This window comes from Choloepus didactylus, chromosome 6 (genome assembly GCF_015220235.1).
Source record: "Choloepus didactylus isolate mChoDid1 chromosome 6, mChoDid1.pri, whole genome shotgun sequence".
Classification (NCBI taxonomy): domain Eukaryota; kingdom Metazoa; phylum Chordata; class Mammalia; order Pilosa; family Megalonychidae; genus Choloepus; species Choloepus didactylus.
Window position 1 is genome coordinate 3,429,130 of NC_051312.1, and position 13,586 is coordinate 3,442,715.

A 13,586-nucleotide genomic window follows, 5' to 3' on the forward strand; every position below is an offset into this window, starting at 1 on the left:
CCAGAGACTTCTGGAAAGCTGACCCACGACCTGAACGCTGTCAAACATGTGCAGGGCTCTGCACACACAGAAAGGCCCACAGGATGGATTTGGGGAAGCAAATTGGTGCCCTGGGGCCTCCAGAACTGAAGATGGGCCGCCTCTCCACAGCCTCTTTCTGCACAACTGCTGTTGGTGCCCCACTAAAAGCAAGGTTTAATCTAACCACAGATTAAAAATTAAAATTCGCTTTACAGTCGTGACAGATGCCCTGCACCCACCCACAAGCACGCGTGTGAGGCAAACCTACAGGCAGGCCCTCCTGCCCCCTCCAAGACCAGTTCATTTTGAGTGTGTATTGTCAGAAAAGTGATCGGTACTAGTTTTTGTTTTCTTGTTTGAAAAAAAATTTTTTTTGGTTAAAAGCAAAGGCAAGCTTTTATTTACAAGACATTAGTCTCTGTAAACAGATTAACTTGAGTTGTTGGAGCTGCTCCCTGGTTCCACTCTGGAGAGTAATTGATGACATCTCAGTGATTTTTTTTCCCTTTTTGGGGAGGGGGGTGAAACTTTTGGGGGGTTTTGTTTTCAATTAGCCTTGTTTTTCATTCCTTAACCAGTGGCAGGCAGCATTCCCCGCCTGGTGCTCTTGGGAAGGAGTCTGGTAAATGCCTCGTTTAATAACATCTTCCTTTTCTCCCCACTCTTGAGTAGGTCCAGGATTTGCTGAAACTCATGGAAGTGGGTGGAACCGGCCTGCCCTCCCCTTTTCTAGGATGCACTGCAGACTCAGTGACTGTGACATTTGCCGTTTGCTGAGTTTTTTCTTGAAGTTAATTTCTAACGTCTTTTCCTGATACGTGAAGAAAGTATTGCACCTTTTGAAATACATCAGATGGACTGAGTTCATAATTAAAACATGTTTTCTCCTGCCAGCCACTGTCTGATGTGCTTAGCATAATATGTGATCTGCTGGTCCCAGAACCCTGCTGAAGAGCTGGGATACGGAGGAGACCCGGGGCCTGCTGCTGGGAGACAGAGGTCCATGGACTGCGTCACCTCCTCTCTCAAGTGAAGGGGATGGAGGCTGAGGCTGGGGCAGGGGCAGCTAACCACACGGGGTCCAGCCCGGGGAGCCCCTGATTTCTGTTCTGCATATGAGGAACCCTAGGACAGCCAGGTGAGGCTCTTTAGTATAACCAAGTGTTAACAGGGATATCAGGTTATTTTGATCGCAGTTTCCATTTTTAAAAAAATGTTTATGTAATCTTTTCCACTGTGCCCAAATCCTAAATCTTGTAGGTTCATTAGTGTTGGACCCATGCTTTGTCACGTTTCAGTCCTTTGTATATGCATTTCTTTTCAGATGCATTAAACAAACAAAAGAGTGGGAGCAAAACAAAGCTCTCTCCAGACAAACCCACACCCAAAGGCTCCCCCCTCAGGCCCCCCGTGAAGGAAGGGGGCGCGGCTGGGCTCCCACCTTTGCAGTGGGCGTAGGGCATGGTGATGGTGTAGTCCTCGGCCCGGCTCAGGAAGCTCAGTGTGGCTTTGCCATCCAGCAGCGCTGACAGCGAGTTCCCTGCAGAGAAAAGGACAGCGGGACAGTGAGTAGAGACAGACCCCCGGACCCGGGGACCCACACCCTAACATCGTGGGCCTGAGCGCTCTTCCAGAATGTCGAGAGACTTCCTGGCCGAGTGACCGTGGCAGAGCCACGCAGCCTCCCTGGGCCTGGGCGGCAGTGAGATCCCCGTCCAGTTCGGACGTGCTGAACATCCTGAGTAGTTATGGAACCTATCAGGGGTTCAAGTTTTATTTCGGTTACTAAACTGGCCTTCTAGGGGCTCCTCAGGGGAGCTTTCCAAGCTAACCTTTGTCCCTGCTCCAATTTTACCCCGCGTCGAGGTGGGTCACCCCCAACTCTGGGCTGAGAATCGCAGCCCCAGGGTGGAGACGGCGTGCTGAACTGGCCGTGCCAAACCAGCCGGGGGTTCCTGCAGGCCGACGCCACGACACCACCTGCTACCCTCTCCCACAGACCTCTATACCCCGGGCACACTGCGGGACACACACCTGTCCACAAAGGAGAAAGAGAGAGAAGGCACACCTGATGGAAACAAGCAAAACCCGCTTTGAGCAGCCACCGCTGCGGGCACTAGAGCAGGGCACCCACCAGAACTTCCCAGGCGATGGAGATTTCTCCTCTGTGCTGTCCCAACTGGGAGCCCCCGGCCGCACGTGGCTGCTGGGGACTTGCAGTATGGCCACTGCAACCAAGGAACTGGATTTTAAAGGTTATTTAATTGCAATACTTGCAATAGCCACATGGGGCCAGAGGCGGCCGTGTTGGATGGTACAGCCCTGACTGTCCCTTTACGTGCAGGTGATCTCCTCTTAGCTTCACCTGCAAACAGTTCCCACCTGGCGGTGATGGGCGCAGGCACCCGCCCTGCCTTGTGGGTCCCGCCCGTGAGGGGCCAGGAAGACAGGAGGATGGCCACGCTCAGCCCCTGCCCCAGCTCACCCCGAGGCCCTGGGGAGCCTGTGGGGGCTCTCACCATAGAACCTGGACTTGGCCGTGATGCTGCCGCTGATGCAGAAGCCGTCCTTGCGGTTGCTGACATGGAAGGCGGACACCGGCGGGTGATGGGAGACCTGCGGGCGAGGCGGCTCCTGAACCGGCTCCAGCCGTGGGCAGCCTCAGGGCGAGCACCTCCCTGCACACAGCCCGGTGGGGTCCAGGGAACCCAGGCCTGGGTAGGCTGGAATTCCTGTGGGACCCCAGGGTGCCCCCCTGGAAACAGGATGGGCCGTCTCTGTTCCTGAGGAATTGTCCTCTGGGTCACGGCCATGGTGCCTTGTCTGCAGCCCACCCATTCCTTCAGCCTCTTTGGGAGAGCCCTGCTGGCAGGGCAGGGATGGAGCCCTGCACCCCAACAGGGTGGGGCAAGAAACGGGAGCAGAGAAGACCCCGGCCCGCAGCCCAGCATTGTCCGGAGGCCCCCACCTGCTCTGCGATGTAGAAGGTGTGGCTGTTTGTCTGGGGGTGGAACCAGCAGCAGCGGAAGGTCTCCCCGAGGATGGGGTTGTAGGGCTTCTTGATCCCCTGCAGACAGGAGCGAGGAGCCTTGTTTGAGAAACCAGGTGCCCACGGACCCGGGCAGAGCGCAGTGTGGCCCAGGGACAGAAGGGGCCAGCTCCGCTGCCCTCAGCCGGGGCCCACGCAGGGAGGAGCCCCTGCGGGAGGGGGGGTGTGTGCCCGCAGCATCTGGGAAGAGCACCCCCCTTTTGCTCCAGGAAAACCATGCTTTGCCCATGGTTTCCGTTCTGGGCGACAGCATACAAGGCGCCCTGAAGCCTCTCGGCTCAGAGTGGGGAGTGAGGCCCCAACCGAGCCCCCTCTCTTCCTCCACGCTTCAAATCCAGAGTGACTAATAGATGAAAAACGAGTGGAGCCAACTCACAAGCTGCTCAAACTCCCGACTGCTTCTAAGGACCGTTTTGATAAAACCCGCCGGCCCTGCCCACCTCTGCACGAGCCCCCCTACCTGCAACCCCTCTCTCGCCCTCTCCTCCCCCAGAGGGGCTGGGTTTGTTTCCTCTGGGCTCTGCTCTTCTCCCCACCCTCCTGCAGCGACTCCTGCCCCCCACTAAGCTCCGACCCTGGTCTGAGCTGGCGTAGCTGGCCGGCCCCTTCCCGTGGCCCCCCAGTATCTTCAGCTCTCCTCGTGCTTGCACAGTGCCTGCCTCACCCCATAGCCTGGGGGCTCCATGGACGTGGGGTCAGGTCTGCTTGGCGCCCACCAGACCTGACGCTGAGACCGCCGTGGCTGCCTCTCAGAGCTGCATGGGCAGCGTTGGGCATTCCTCCAGATCTGTCTCTGAGCCTTGACCCCTGCAGTGCCCCGATTGGGCCCTGCTCAACTGGAGCTGCCGCCTACGAGGAGTCCCCCCAGAATGCCCCTGCCCTGTGCATGCTTGTACGCTGGTAAGTGCCTGCTCAGGACAGGCCAGGCCCTGGGATCCCCTCTGCCCATCCACCGCTGAGCCCAAGGCACCAGACCCCCAGCAGGCCTGGTTCTACCCCCAAGCTGCCGCCGTGTGGCTTTGGGATTATTCCTTCCCTTCCCCAAGCCTCAGTTAAAAAGAAGAGGTGGGACCAGGATCCTAGTTTCCAAACTTGTGCTCTGGAACCCTAAGGCTCTGTGGTGGGCCGAGGATTGGGGCTATAGTCCCCCCACCACCCCCACAACCCCAGCACCCCTGCTCTCCTCTGAGGGCTGGGCCTGGGGTGTAAAAGAGGATCCATGGCTAAACACAAATGCTGGAAACCAGGAATCCCAAATCTCCTTGTCTTGACCTTTGCGGGGGGCAGTGTCTCTGACACAGCCAGAGGCTGTTTGTTTCCTGGGGGGAGGACAGGGGTCCATCCTGTCCAGAGAAGCGGATCCCCCCTCCCAGTCTGTGGGAAGTCAGGGTCCTGTCCTGTCTCTCAGGACCCTTCGAGGCTGTGAGCGTTGGGATGGCTGAGAGCCTGGGGGTGCAGCCTGGGAACCGGGCCCTGGGGCCGTCCATGCGGCAGCCCCACCCCCGCCACCCCCTTACCTGGGGCTTCTTGTAGAAGCCGGACAGATACCAGCGCAGGACGTGCTTCATGCGGCCGTAGGCGTCCTCCTCCAGCGCAGCCCTGGGAGGGGCAGGGGGCTCGGACTCCAGCCAGGGCCTGGGCCGCCCCTCCTCCCACCCCCACCTCCATCCACACCGCGGGGAGCAGGTCGCCGTGGCCCAGGATCTGCCAGGAGGCAGGTTTCCTCTACCCAGAGAACACGGGGGCCTCTCCAGTGCTGGCTGAGAGAGCAGCTGCTGACTCGAGCTGCCGCCGCCTCCGGGAAGCCCCCTGGGCTCTCCTGCCCTCCCCGGTGGTGAGCCTGCAGCCCCTTTCCTGACTGAGCCGGTCTCTGCGGCCCGTGGGGTCCAGCTTTGGTACAGAGGGCGCTGAGGAACCCCGTGCTTGCCCTGACTGAACGTGCAGCCCCCCAACCCCGCCCTCCACCAGCTCCCCACAGGACTGCTCTCGGAGGCCCAGGGCCCCCAGGAGGGGCTCTCCAGAGACCTCCGCGGGGGGCAGGCGCTGGGGGCGGCCGGGCTGTCTGGGCGCTCACCGGGAGAGCAGGTCGGCGTGGTAGCAGTGGTCCGAGAGCTTGCTGAGGAAGGAGCGGGGCTCCAGGACGGCGGTGGGCAGCACCACGCGGGACAGGTCCATGCCCGGCCGCAGCTGCCTCAGCAGCACCCAGATCAGGCCCCTGTTCTCCTCCGACACGGCCTCCACCTGCGAGCGCTCGCCCTGCTGCTGGCAGAGGCTGCGTCAGCCGGGGGGCCCAACGCTGCCCGTGCAGCTCTGCATCAGCCCCCACCCCGGCAGGCCTGGAACCCTCCAGCCCAGCCCCCTGGGGTCCCTGTGGGCCCACCCTGCCCCTCTGGTCTGGCAGAACTGGGCCCTCCTGTGTGGGCAAACCCGTCTGTGGGTTTTGTGAGATTGTGTCCCTGTGGCTGGAGGGACAGGCGTGGGACAGCCCCTCCTGCTGGCTGGCTGCTGGGGGCAGGAAGGTGAGTCCACTCAGGCCCTGACTGCCCGGCGAGGCAGGAGCCCCTGGCCTGCCCTTTCCTGGGGACCCACGGCGAGGAGTGGAGGGGCCGCCCTGGACCCCTTGCTTCCTTGCTTGCATCTGACCCTAACTGCAGGTGACAAATGTGTGCTGAGGAGGGACGGACTGGGGACTTCCGGGTTTTGTTCTTCTCCGGGGAGGGAGGCGGGGGCCCTGCTCCCACTCTACACTGAAGAGCAAACCCTCAGGTGGGCCGAAAGGGTGACGGGGCGTCTGCAGATGGCGGCACAGGGCAGGGCCGTCCAGCGGCTGGACACTGGCTGTGGGGAGCCCCACCCTGTCCCTGCCCCGTCCCTCCTCTCTCTGGGGAGCACCGTGGACTTTCTGCCATCACTGGCGGGAAGGCCGCTGTGGCTCCGAGGCCTCAGCCTGGGGTGTGGCCAGACTCGGCTGGGGACCCCCTGGTCTCCCCTCCCGAGCCCCACAAACCCTGAGCTGGGCTTTGGGCAGGAGCCCCGGGCTTGTCCCGGGTTCCCAGTGACGGGCCCAAGCTCAGCTCTCCTCCCTCTTGTCTAGGCTCAATCCTTGTACCTGCCCAGGACATGGGACTGCGGTCACCCCAGCTTTGCAGAGTGGACAAGCAACTCCCCCAAGGTTGCATGGCCTGCGTGAGGCAGAGGTGGGCTGTGAGCTCAGGGCTGGCCGTGTTCTTAGCCAGGACGGCGGCTGCCTCTAAGGCAGACAGTGAACCCGGGGTCCAAATCCGGGTGGCTGTGGGCCTGTCACTGCCTCCTTGAGCACGTGGGGCTGAGGCTGGGTCTCGGTGGTGCACTGAGCACCTAGGGGGCCAGGAACCCCAAGGCAGGGGCCATGCCTGACCCCAAGGAGAGGGCCTGGGGAGCACTGAGGCTCCCCCCCTCACTTTCCAGGCCAGCCTCAGGGCATCACTCCTTGAGGCCCCTCCCACTCCCACCCCACCCTCTTTAGCCCCTCCCACTGGCTCCTGTTCTCCGCCCCATGGACGAGCCCCCCCCGCCCCGTCTCTGCCTAGGGGCAGTGATTCCTGCCCCCACTCTCCTCCCACCTCCCGCTCTGCCTCCTTGACTCCTCTGGGGGGCTTTGTGTGGGCTCCGCCTCTGGGTGGACTCTGGGGCCACCTGCTGTTGTGGGGTGATCTGTGTCCCCCAAAAGACACACTGAAGTCCTAAGCCCTGGACCTCAGATGCAGCCTTTACTTGGGAAGACGTCGTCACTGATGGAGTCGGGTGAGTTAGACAAGGCCCTGGGCGGGTGGGACCTTGTCCCATATGCTGGGGTCCTTGCAAGAGTGGGGACAGCCCTGCACCCACAGAGGACACCCCCAGGAGCTGGGAGAGGCCAGGAAAGGTCTCCCCACAGACTTCAGACTTCCAGCCTCCAGAACTATGAGACAATACATTTCTGTTGCTTTAAGCCCCCTCCCCACCCCTGGTCTGGGGAACTTCCTGACACAGCCCCAAGACACTGAGACCCCAAAGCCACCCTGCTGCCCAGGGCTTTCCCCACGACAGGCCATGGCCACTTGGCATCTGTCCAGTGGGCACCCAGAACGTGCTGCGTCCACCTGGGCCTGTCCCCCCCACCTCTCTGCCTCTCCAGAGCCCCCCTTCTCAGCACACAGTGTCACTGCCTGGCTCACACCTGCCCACCCCCACCTCCCAGTGTGCCCCGAGTCCACCCGCTTCTCTCCTCTCCACGGCTGGCCCAGTCCAGGTACTGTCAGCACCCTCCTGATGGGACCCTCGGCTCCCACCCCTGCCTCCCCTGGACTCCCCCGACCTCCACTAAAACCCACCGGCGGCTTTTCCAACTCCCTCGGCGGCCCTGAGGTCTTACACCTGCCCGCTCCCGGGGCCACCTCACTCTGCCATTGCGGGCCCCGGACACCCTCACTGCTCTGCCCTCCCCAGGCCAGCGCGTTCCTCATGGGAGAGGCGGAGGCGGCCCCCACAGCTGGAGCTGGCCTGGCACTCTCCAGGCATCAGACAAGACGGCTCCAAGGCCGCGGTGGAGTAGAACAAAAATGAGCCTGCTCCGAGGCCACACCTGGGCACAGGTGCAAACAGGAACACGTCCCAAGCTGCAAAATGGCTGGACATCGCCCTTCCTGGCTGAAACCAGTGGTGGCTGCGGCCCAATCAATTACAGCCCCGCCTTGCTCCTTTTTTCCCACCCAACTATAGAATCACTTCTGGGCAGCACCCAATCTGGGGCAAAGCCCCCTCCCTCCGACACCAACCCTGCCCAAGGCCTCTCGGTCCTCTCCGACCCTGCTCGCTGAGCCAGTCCACGGTGGCCCTGGGTGTGTCCTCCTCCTCCGCACCAACAGACCTGACTCTTGGCTCCCAGTGTGCAGCTGGAGGACACAGATACCTGCTCTCCGCCTCGGGGCTCGTGCACAAGCCGTCTCTCTCCCCTTGGCATCCAAGGGGCCCAGGGCTGCCCTCCATCCCTGCAGGATGCTTAATTTCTGGGGTCAGCTTTGCTGGGCCATAGTACCCAGTTATTCATCACACACCGAGCCAGGTGTCACCGGGAAGGTGTTTTGCAGATGGGATTTCCAGCTACCACGGGTTGGCTCTAAGTCAAGATGACCCTAGATGTATGTGGGGGTCTCTTCCAACTGGGGGAGGCCTAAGAGCACAAACAGATTCCCCGGGGAAGCAGGAATTCTGCCTTAGACTGAAGCATAACAGTGCCGCCTGAATTCCCAGCCTGCCGGCCTGTCCTATGGATTTTGCTCACCCCGATAATTGTGTGGGCCGACTCCTTGGAACCAATCTCTTTATATCTACCTATGTATCTATCATGTGTCTGCCTATCTGTCATCTGTCTGTCTGTTTAACCGTATCCTATAGGCTCTGTTTTTCCGGTTCGCCCCGTTGCAGTGAACCCCTTGCAGCCTATTTCCTCGTCTCCTGCCCTCCCTAATGTCCTTTGCCTGTTTGTGCTCATGGTCTGCTGACCCCTAGGCTGTGTGGGGATGGAGGCCAGGTCTGCCTCGTGCAGGGCATCTCTCCAGGGCCCCGGGCAGCACCCAGCACACAATGGGTGCTCAGTGAGTGTGTAAGCCCAGCTCTGCTCACATTTCAAATTTCCTCCCTCTCCAAGCAGCCAGACTGTCCCTCCTCAGATTGGGCTGGGGTCCCCCATTGGCAGGTGGCTGGTGCCCTGGCTGCTGTCCGTGTCCGCTCAGTGGGCAGGGCAGGGCCCGGGAAAGGGAATCTTTTGGGGAAAGGGGTCCCTGCTGCCTGCAGCGCCTGGGGGTGGGGGCTGTGTTGGGGGGGTCCTCTCAGCAGCTCAAGCCTGCTACCCAGACCACCCCTGCTTAGTGGGGAGGGGTCGGGGCTCTCACCTCCCCCAGCTCCTCGTGGGCCTGCCCCACGTACGTGGTCCCCCTCCGCGAGCCCGCAGCCCCCGGCCCCTCGCTGCCGCTCCCGCCGGGCCTCCCGCCCCGCTCCGGGGCCTCCGCGTCCGACTCCTCCGCGTTCTCTTTCTCCGACTTGTCTGAAAACGCGTCGTTCTCCAGCGAGGACCCGTTGAGTCTGGGGGGGCAGATGGCGCGGTGGGTCCCCGGCCGGCCCCCCTCGCCCCCGCACCGGGAGCCCCGGCCCCCGGGAGGGGCTGCCACCCCCCAGCCCCGCCGTCCCCCGGCCCGGCCGCTCACGGGAACAGGTCCTGGTCCCCGCGGATGGCGGCCGAGGCGGGCGGCCCGTAGAGCGCCGAGGGCGACGCGTCCGGCGAGGACCCGGGCTCCCCGTCGCGGCCCTGCTTGCAGGCGCCGAGCCGCAGGAGGCTGGAGCAGCGCAGCGCCAGCTCCAGGGCGTCCAGCCAGCAGCGGCCTGGGGGGCAGGGGGCGCGGGTGAGCCCCGCCGCTGCGTCAGGGGCCCCCGCCGCGGGAACGCACACTGCCCCCCCCCAAGAAAAAAAACCCTGCCCCCCTTCCCTGCACCTGGAAGCACCTGGGAGCCACGCCCCCCACGGCCCCTCCTCATTGGAGAGTCTACCCCGTTGCCCCGCCTCCCCCACCATCATGAAGCCCCTGGTCCCCCCCCTCCACTTCGGAGATCCCGCCTCCTGACACCTCTAGACTCTGCCCCACCGAGGAGCCCGCCTGACCCAGAAGTGGAGGGGACCTACTGCGCCGTGAACCGCTGCCACGGGGAGGGCAGGAGGCTGGGGCGGGCCGGGGGCACACGGCAGACAGCCCCGCTGCCCCCCTGGCACAAGCGGCCAGCGGGTTAGACGTGCAGGGCGCCGTTTGTCCCCGGGGCGCTCCCAGTGCGGGGATGTGCACCCGCCCAGGTCCCCCGATGGCCCGTGGTTGCTAACAGAGGCCCTTCCGTTCACAGAAGCTACTCGGCTTGGAAAGGCATCTGGGGTCCCTGAAGTGAGGGACACAGGGTTAGAGAACACTGAAGAAGGGTCTTTACTTCTCTGAGCCCTGAAACTGTCAGGCGCTTGGAAAGTGGGGTTTTTCCCCTAGCTTTTAAAACCATGGAATCCTGCTGCTGTGGGAGCATCCCCTGGGACTGTGGGTTGCAGGAGTGGGTGGGAAACACTGGGTGAGCGTGCCCACCAGGATGGGTGGGCCCCAGCCAGCTCCTGATTCTCTGGAGCTGCCCTTCTCACGGGGGCACCGGGGACCCTGCCTGGCTTTTGCTGCAGGCCTGGCTTGGCGCCCAAACTGCAGGGGCCTGTTCTCTGAGTGTTGGGTCTGGGGGCCCCTCCCTGGGCTGCGCCCTGGCTGCACCCAAAGGCCAGATGGGCCCTGGCCCAGGCCCCACAGTCACAGGGGATAGGGGAGGGAAGTCATGGGGGCAGGGGAAGGGGGCATGGAAGCAGCATGTGCAGGCAGAAAGCTGGGAGGGTCACCACTGCTGAATTGGGCTGGGGCTCTGAACACGCGTGTTTCGTGGCTGCCACAAAGAGGACTAGCCATTCTGGATATTATGCATCCTTTGAAGCCCATCCCGAGGCTGTCTCTTCCTCCGGGAAGCCCACCCTGATACCCATAGGGGGTTATGGACACTCTTCCTCCCTGGCTGCCACTCAGCCCCCAGTCAGGGGGCTCATGCTTCAGCCCGATCTGCCTGGTCTGATGGTTCCCTGCTCGCCTCCCCCACCGGCCTGCGAGCTCCGTGAGAGCATGAGCTGCCCGGCCCATCCCAGGGCCGCGTGGGGCCTCGGGAAATGACGGCGGAATTAAAGGGACCCGGGCAGCAGGCGCAGGGCGCGTGAGCGGGGCGCTCGGCCACCAGGGGGCGCTGTGGCGCAGCAGGCGAGGGGCTGCAGCCCAGCGGTCAAGGCCAGGCTGCCTCCGCCCCAGCGCGGCCCAGCTCAGAGCGAAGCCCCTCACCTCGCCTCCCCGGGAGAGGCCCACCCTGAGGGCTGCAGAGTCAGGCAGCCGCATGTACTCAGAGCAGCCACTGGGGGTCGCAGTGGGATAGGGGCCGGGGCTGGGGCGAGGGCAGCAGCCCGGCTTGGAGGGTGGTGGTCCCACCGGGAAGGTGGGGGTGATCTAATTACAGCAGGAATTGTCGCGGCAGCTGCCGGAGCTGTTGCTTTAGGCTCCAACAGCATGCAATGCCGTGAGGGGTCAGAGAAACTTGGATTCATGTCCAGCACTTTCTTGCTGGCAGTTTGCCTGTGCCTCGGCTTCCCCATCTGTCAAATGTGGCTGACAGTAGAGCCTGTTGATTCAGTGGTGCCTGGTGCATGGTTGGCGCTCGGTGACTATTCGCTGGTTGCTTTGTATAAGGTGACTGAATTCTCATCATGTAATGACAGGTGTCATTATTCACATTTTACCCATGGGGAAACTGAGGCTCAGAGAGGGGTCCAGGCTTGCCCTGTGACATCAGGCTTTCTCCTTCCCCCTGCCCCATGGAGTTGGGACCACCTGTGCCTGGGTCTAAAACCCAGCAATGGGGTCACGTGGTGGGGCCGCTGGGGAGGTGGCACACCAGGTGGGGACTCACCGTCCGACTCAGAGGCGGCCCTGAAGATGAGGTAGCTGCTGGGGAGGGGCTGCGTGATGGAGCCCACACTCTCGCCCTTGGGACCCTGGAGAGGCAGAGACATGGGTGTCACCACGGGAATCCCCAAGGACACAAGGGCACAGAGGTCATGTGGAGTCATGCCGGCCCACAGTGAGACATGCACGGAACCCTCCGGAGCCTCAGGACTCCCAGGTGGGGGTCAGGCACCCAGCAGTGCAGACGGGGCAGGCGGTGACAGGGGTGACAGGGTGGGGAGCTCTGTGGCCTTCTCTCCAGCTCTGAGCTCCCCAATTTAGGGGGGCCAGATTCAGCAAATAGAAATACAGGACTCCCAGTTAATTTTGGATTTTAGAAGTGAATAATTTTTTAGTATAAGTATGTCCCATGCACTATTTGGGACATACTTATGCTAAAAGAATGTTTACTCACCATTTCATGCAGCTGGGTGATGGCCTGTGGTCTGATCCTGACCCCCATTATGCCACCCCATCCCCAAGGGCCCACTTCTGAACGCTGTGGCCCCCGCGGCCTGCGATGAGCTCCCTGACTCCTGGTCAAGGGCTACTTGCCCCACGTGGGTCTGTGCGGGGCCCTCTCCTCTGTCCTCCACCTGCCCCGAATCCCGTGGTCCCCAGGCCCCGGCTGCCGGCACCTTCACGGCCCAGACGGACTGGTCCAGGGGGTGGAAGAGCTTGAAGCAGAAGCCGTCCTTCTTGGAGGGGCGCTCGATGAGCTCGCAGCAGTGCAGCAGGACGGTGCCCACCCACTGGCCCACCTTGGGCGTCTTGTAGATGAGCAGCACCCCCGGCTTCAGCACGCACCACAGTTTTGTCCAGCTCTTCAGGGTCCCGCGGATCTGCAGGGGCGGAGCCGCCGTCAGCGCTGGGCTGGCTGGGTGGGAGGCGGGGGAGAGTGGGGCACGGGTGCACCCTGCCCCTCCTTTGCTCCCCACACCTGCCCGAGCTCATGCCTACCATGTGCCAGGCTGGGGCTGTTGCTGCCGAGACCGGAGCCAAGCCGGGTTGGCAGTGCCCTCCAGCAGCTCAGGCTGGAGCTCAGGGCTCGCTTCTGGCTGTGGGCACAATGCCACTTCAGTGGTTTCATAATCCCCTAAATACTTTTTATCGACATGGGAAAATAGAAGGGATGTGAAGTGCTTAAAAAGCAGAACACAAAACTACATGCATGATGATCCGATTGTAATCTTATTGGCATTTTCATTTCAAAAGACCAAAGGAAATGCACTGTGAACAGTAGCTATCTTTAGAAAGCAAAATTCTCCTTGAAGTTAATTTCCACTCCTATTTTTGCAATCAGAACAAAATCGTGAAAAAAAATTAGATGTAAACAAGGCATAAGAAAATGGGGGAAATTAGAACAGTGGCTGGAGTGCTGATGATCTGCATGAAGTGTCTTATTTTTTTTAGGTGTGGTTGTTATCTTAGTTTTAAAAGCAGCCTGTGTGGGCCCAGGGCTCTGCAATGATGGGCTCCTTCGTGCATTTGATCTCTGCTCTGCAGGGCAGCCCGGGGGTCAGCTGTCTCACCCCCACTGTGTACGGGGAAACTGAGACTCAGGTCCTGATGCTGGAGCTGCCCTCTTTGTGTCCCCAGCGTGAGGCTCTATGGGCACTCGGGGTCCCCTCAGCAGACAAGGGATGGGGTATGGTGGGAGGACCCCTTGCAGTGACAGACACGCCGTGTCGTCTCCAGTATGGCCTCTGGGTGGCCTCCCAGGCTACCTACGGCCAACACCGGCCGGCACACTGGCCCACCCACCTTCAGGCTGTCGGCCATGATGACCACGCTGGGGTCCGTCAGGGCGCTGAGCAGCTGACGCGTGGCGCGCTTCTTTTCCTGCCGGTAGTTCTCCTTCTGTGCCTGGGCTCAGGGCAGCCCACGGGTGGGTCAAGGTGGGAGGCCCTGAGCCGGGTCCCTCAGCTCCGCCACCCACGGGG

General features: G+C 61.9%; 1 protein-coding gene across 5 annotated transcripts in view; it reads right to left on the minus strand.

The window, feature by feature from the left end:
* OSBPL5 (oxysterol binding protein like 5) overlaps nt 1-13,586 on the minus strand; it is a 64,053-nt gene that overhangs the window by 19,157 nt on the left and 31,310 nt on the right. For 3 of the 5 annotated variants that reach the window (XM_037838802.1, XM_037838805.1, XM_037838803.1), the window contains exons 5-14: nt 13,408-13,509; nt 12,282-12,485; nt 11,609-11,693; nt 9,295-9,469; nt 8,983-9,172; nt 5,145-5,329; nt 4,588-4,669; nt 2,990-3,088; nt 2,541-2,637; nt 1,463-1,561 (exon numbers count right to left, since the gene is read on the minus strand). In XM_037838802.1, the coding sequence (XP_037694730.1) occupies nt 1,463-1,561; nt 2,541-2,637; nt 2,990-3,088; nt 4,588-4,669; nt 5,145-5,329; nt 8,983-9,172; nt 9,295-9,469; nt 11,609-11,693; nt 12,282-12,485; nt 13,408-13,509 (1,318 nt within the window). Of the gene's footprint in view, nt 1-1,462; nt 1,562-2,540; nt 2,638-2,989; nt 3,089-4,587; nt 4,670-5,144; nt 5,330-8,982; nt 9,173-9,294; nt 9,470-11,608; nt 11,694-12,058; nt 12,238-12,281; nt 12,486-13,407; nt 13,510-13,586 lie in introns of those variants that run through there. The other 2 variants (XM_037838804.1, XM_037838806.1) reach the window with 2 other exon arrangements.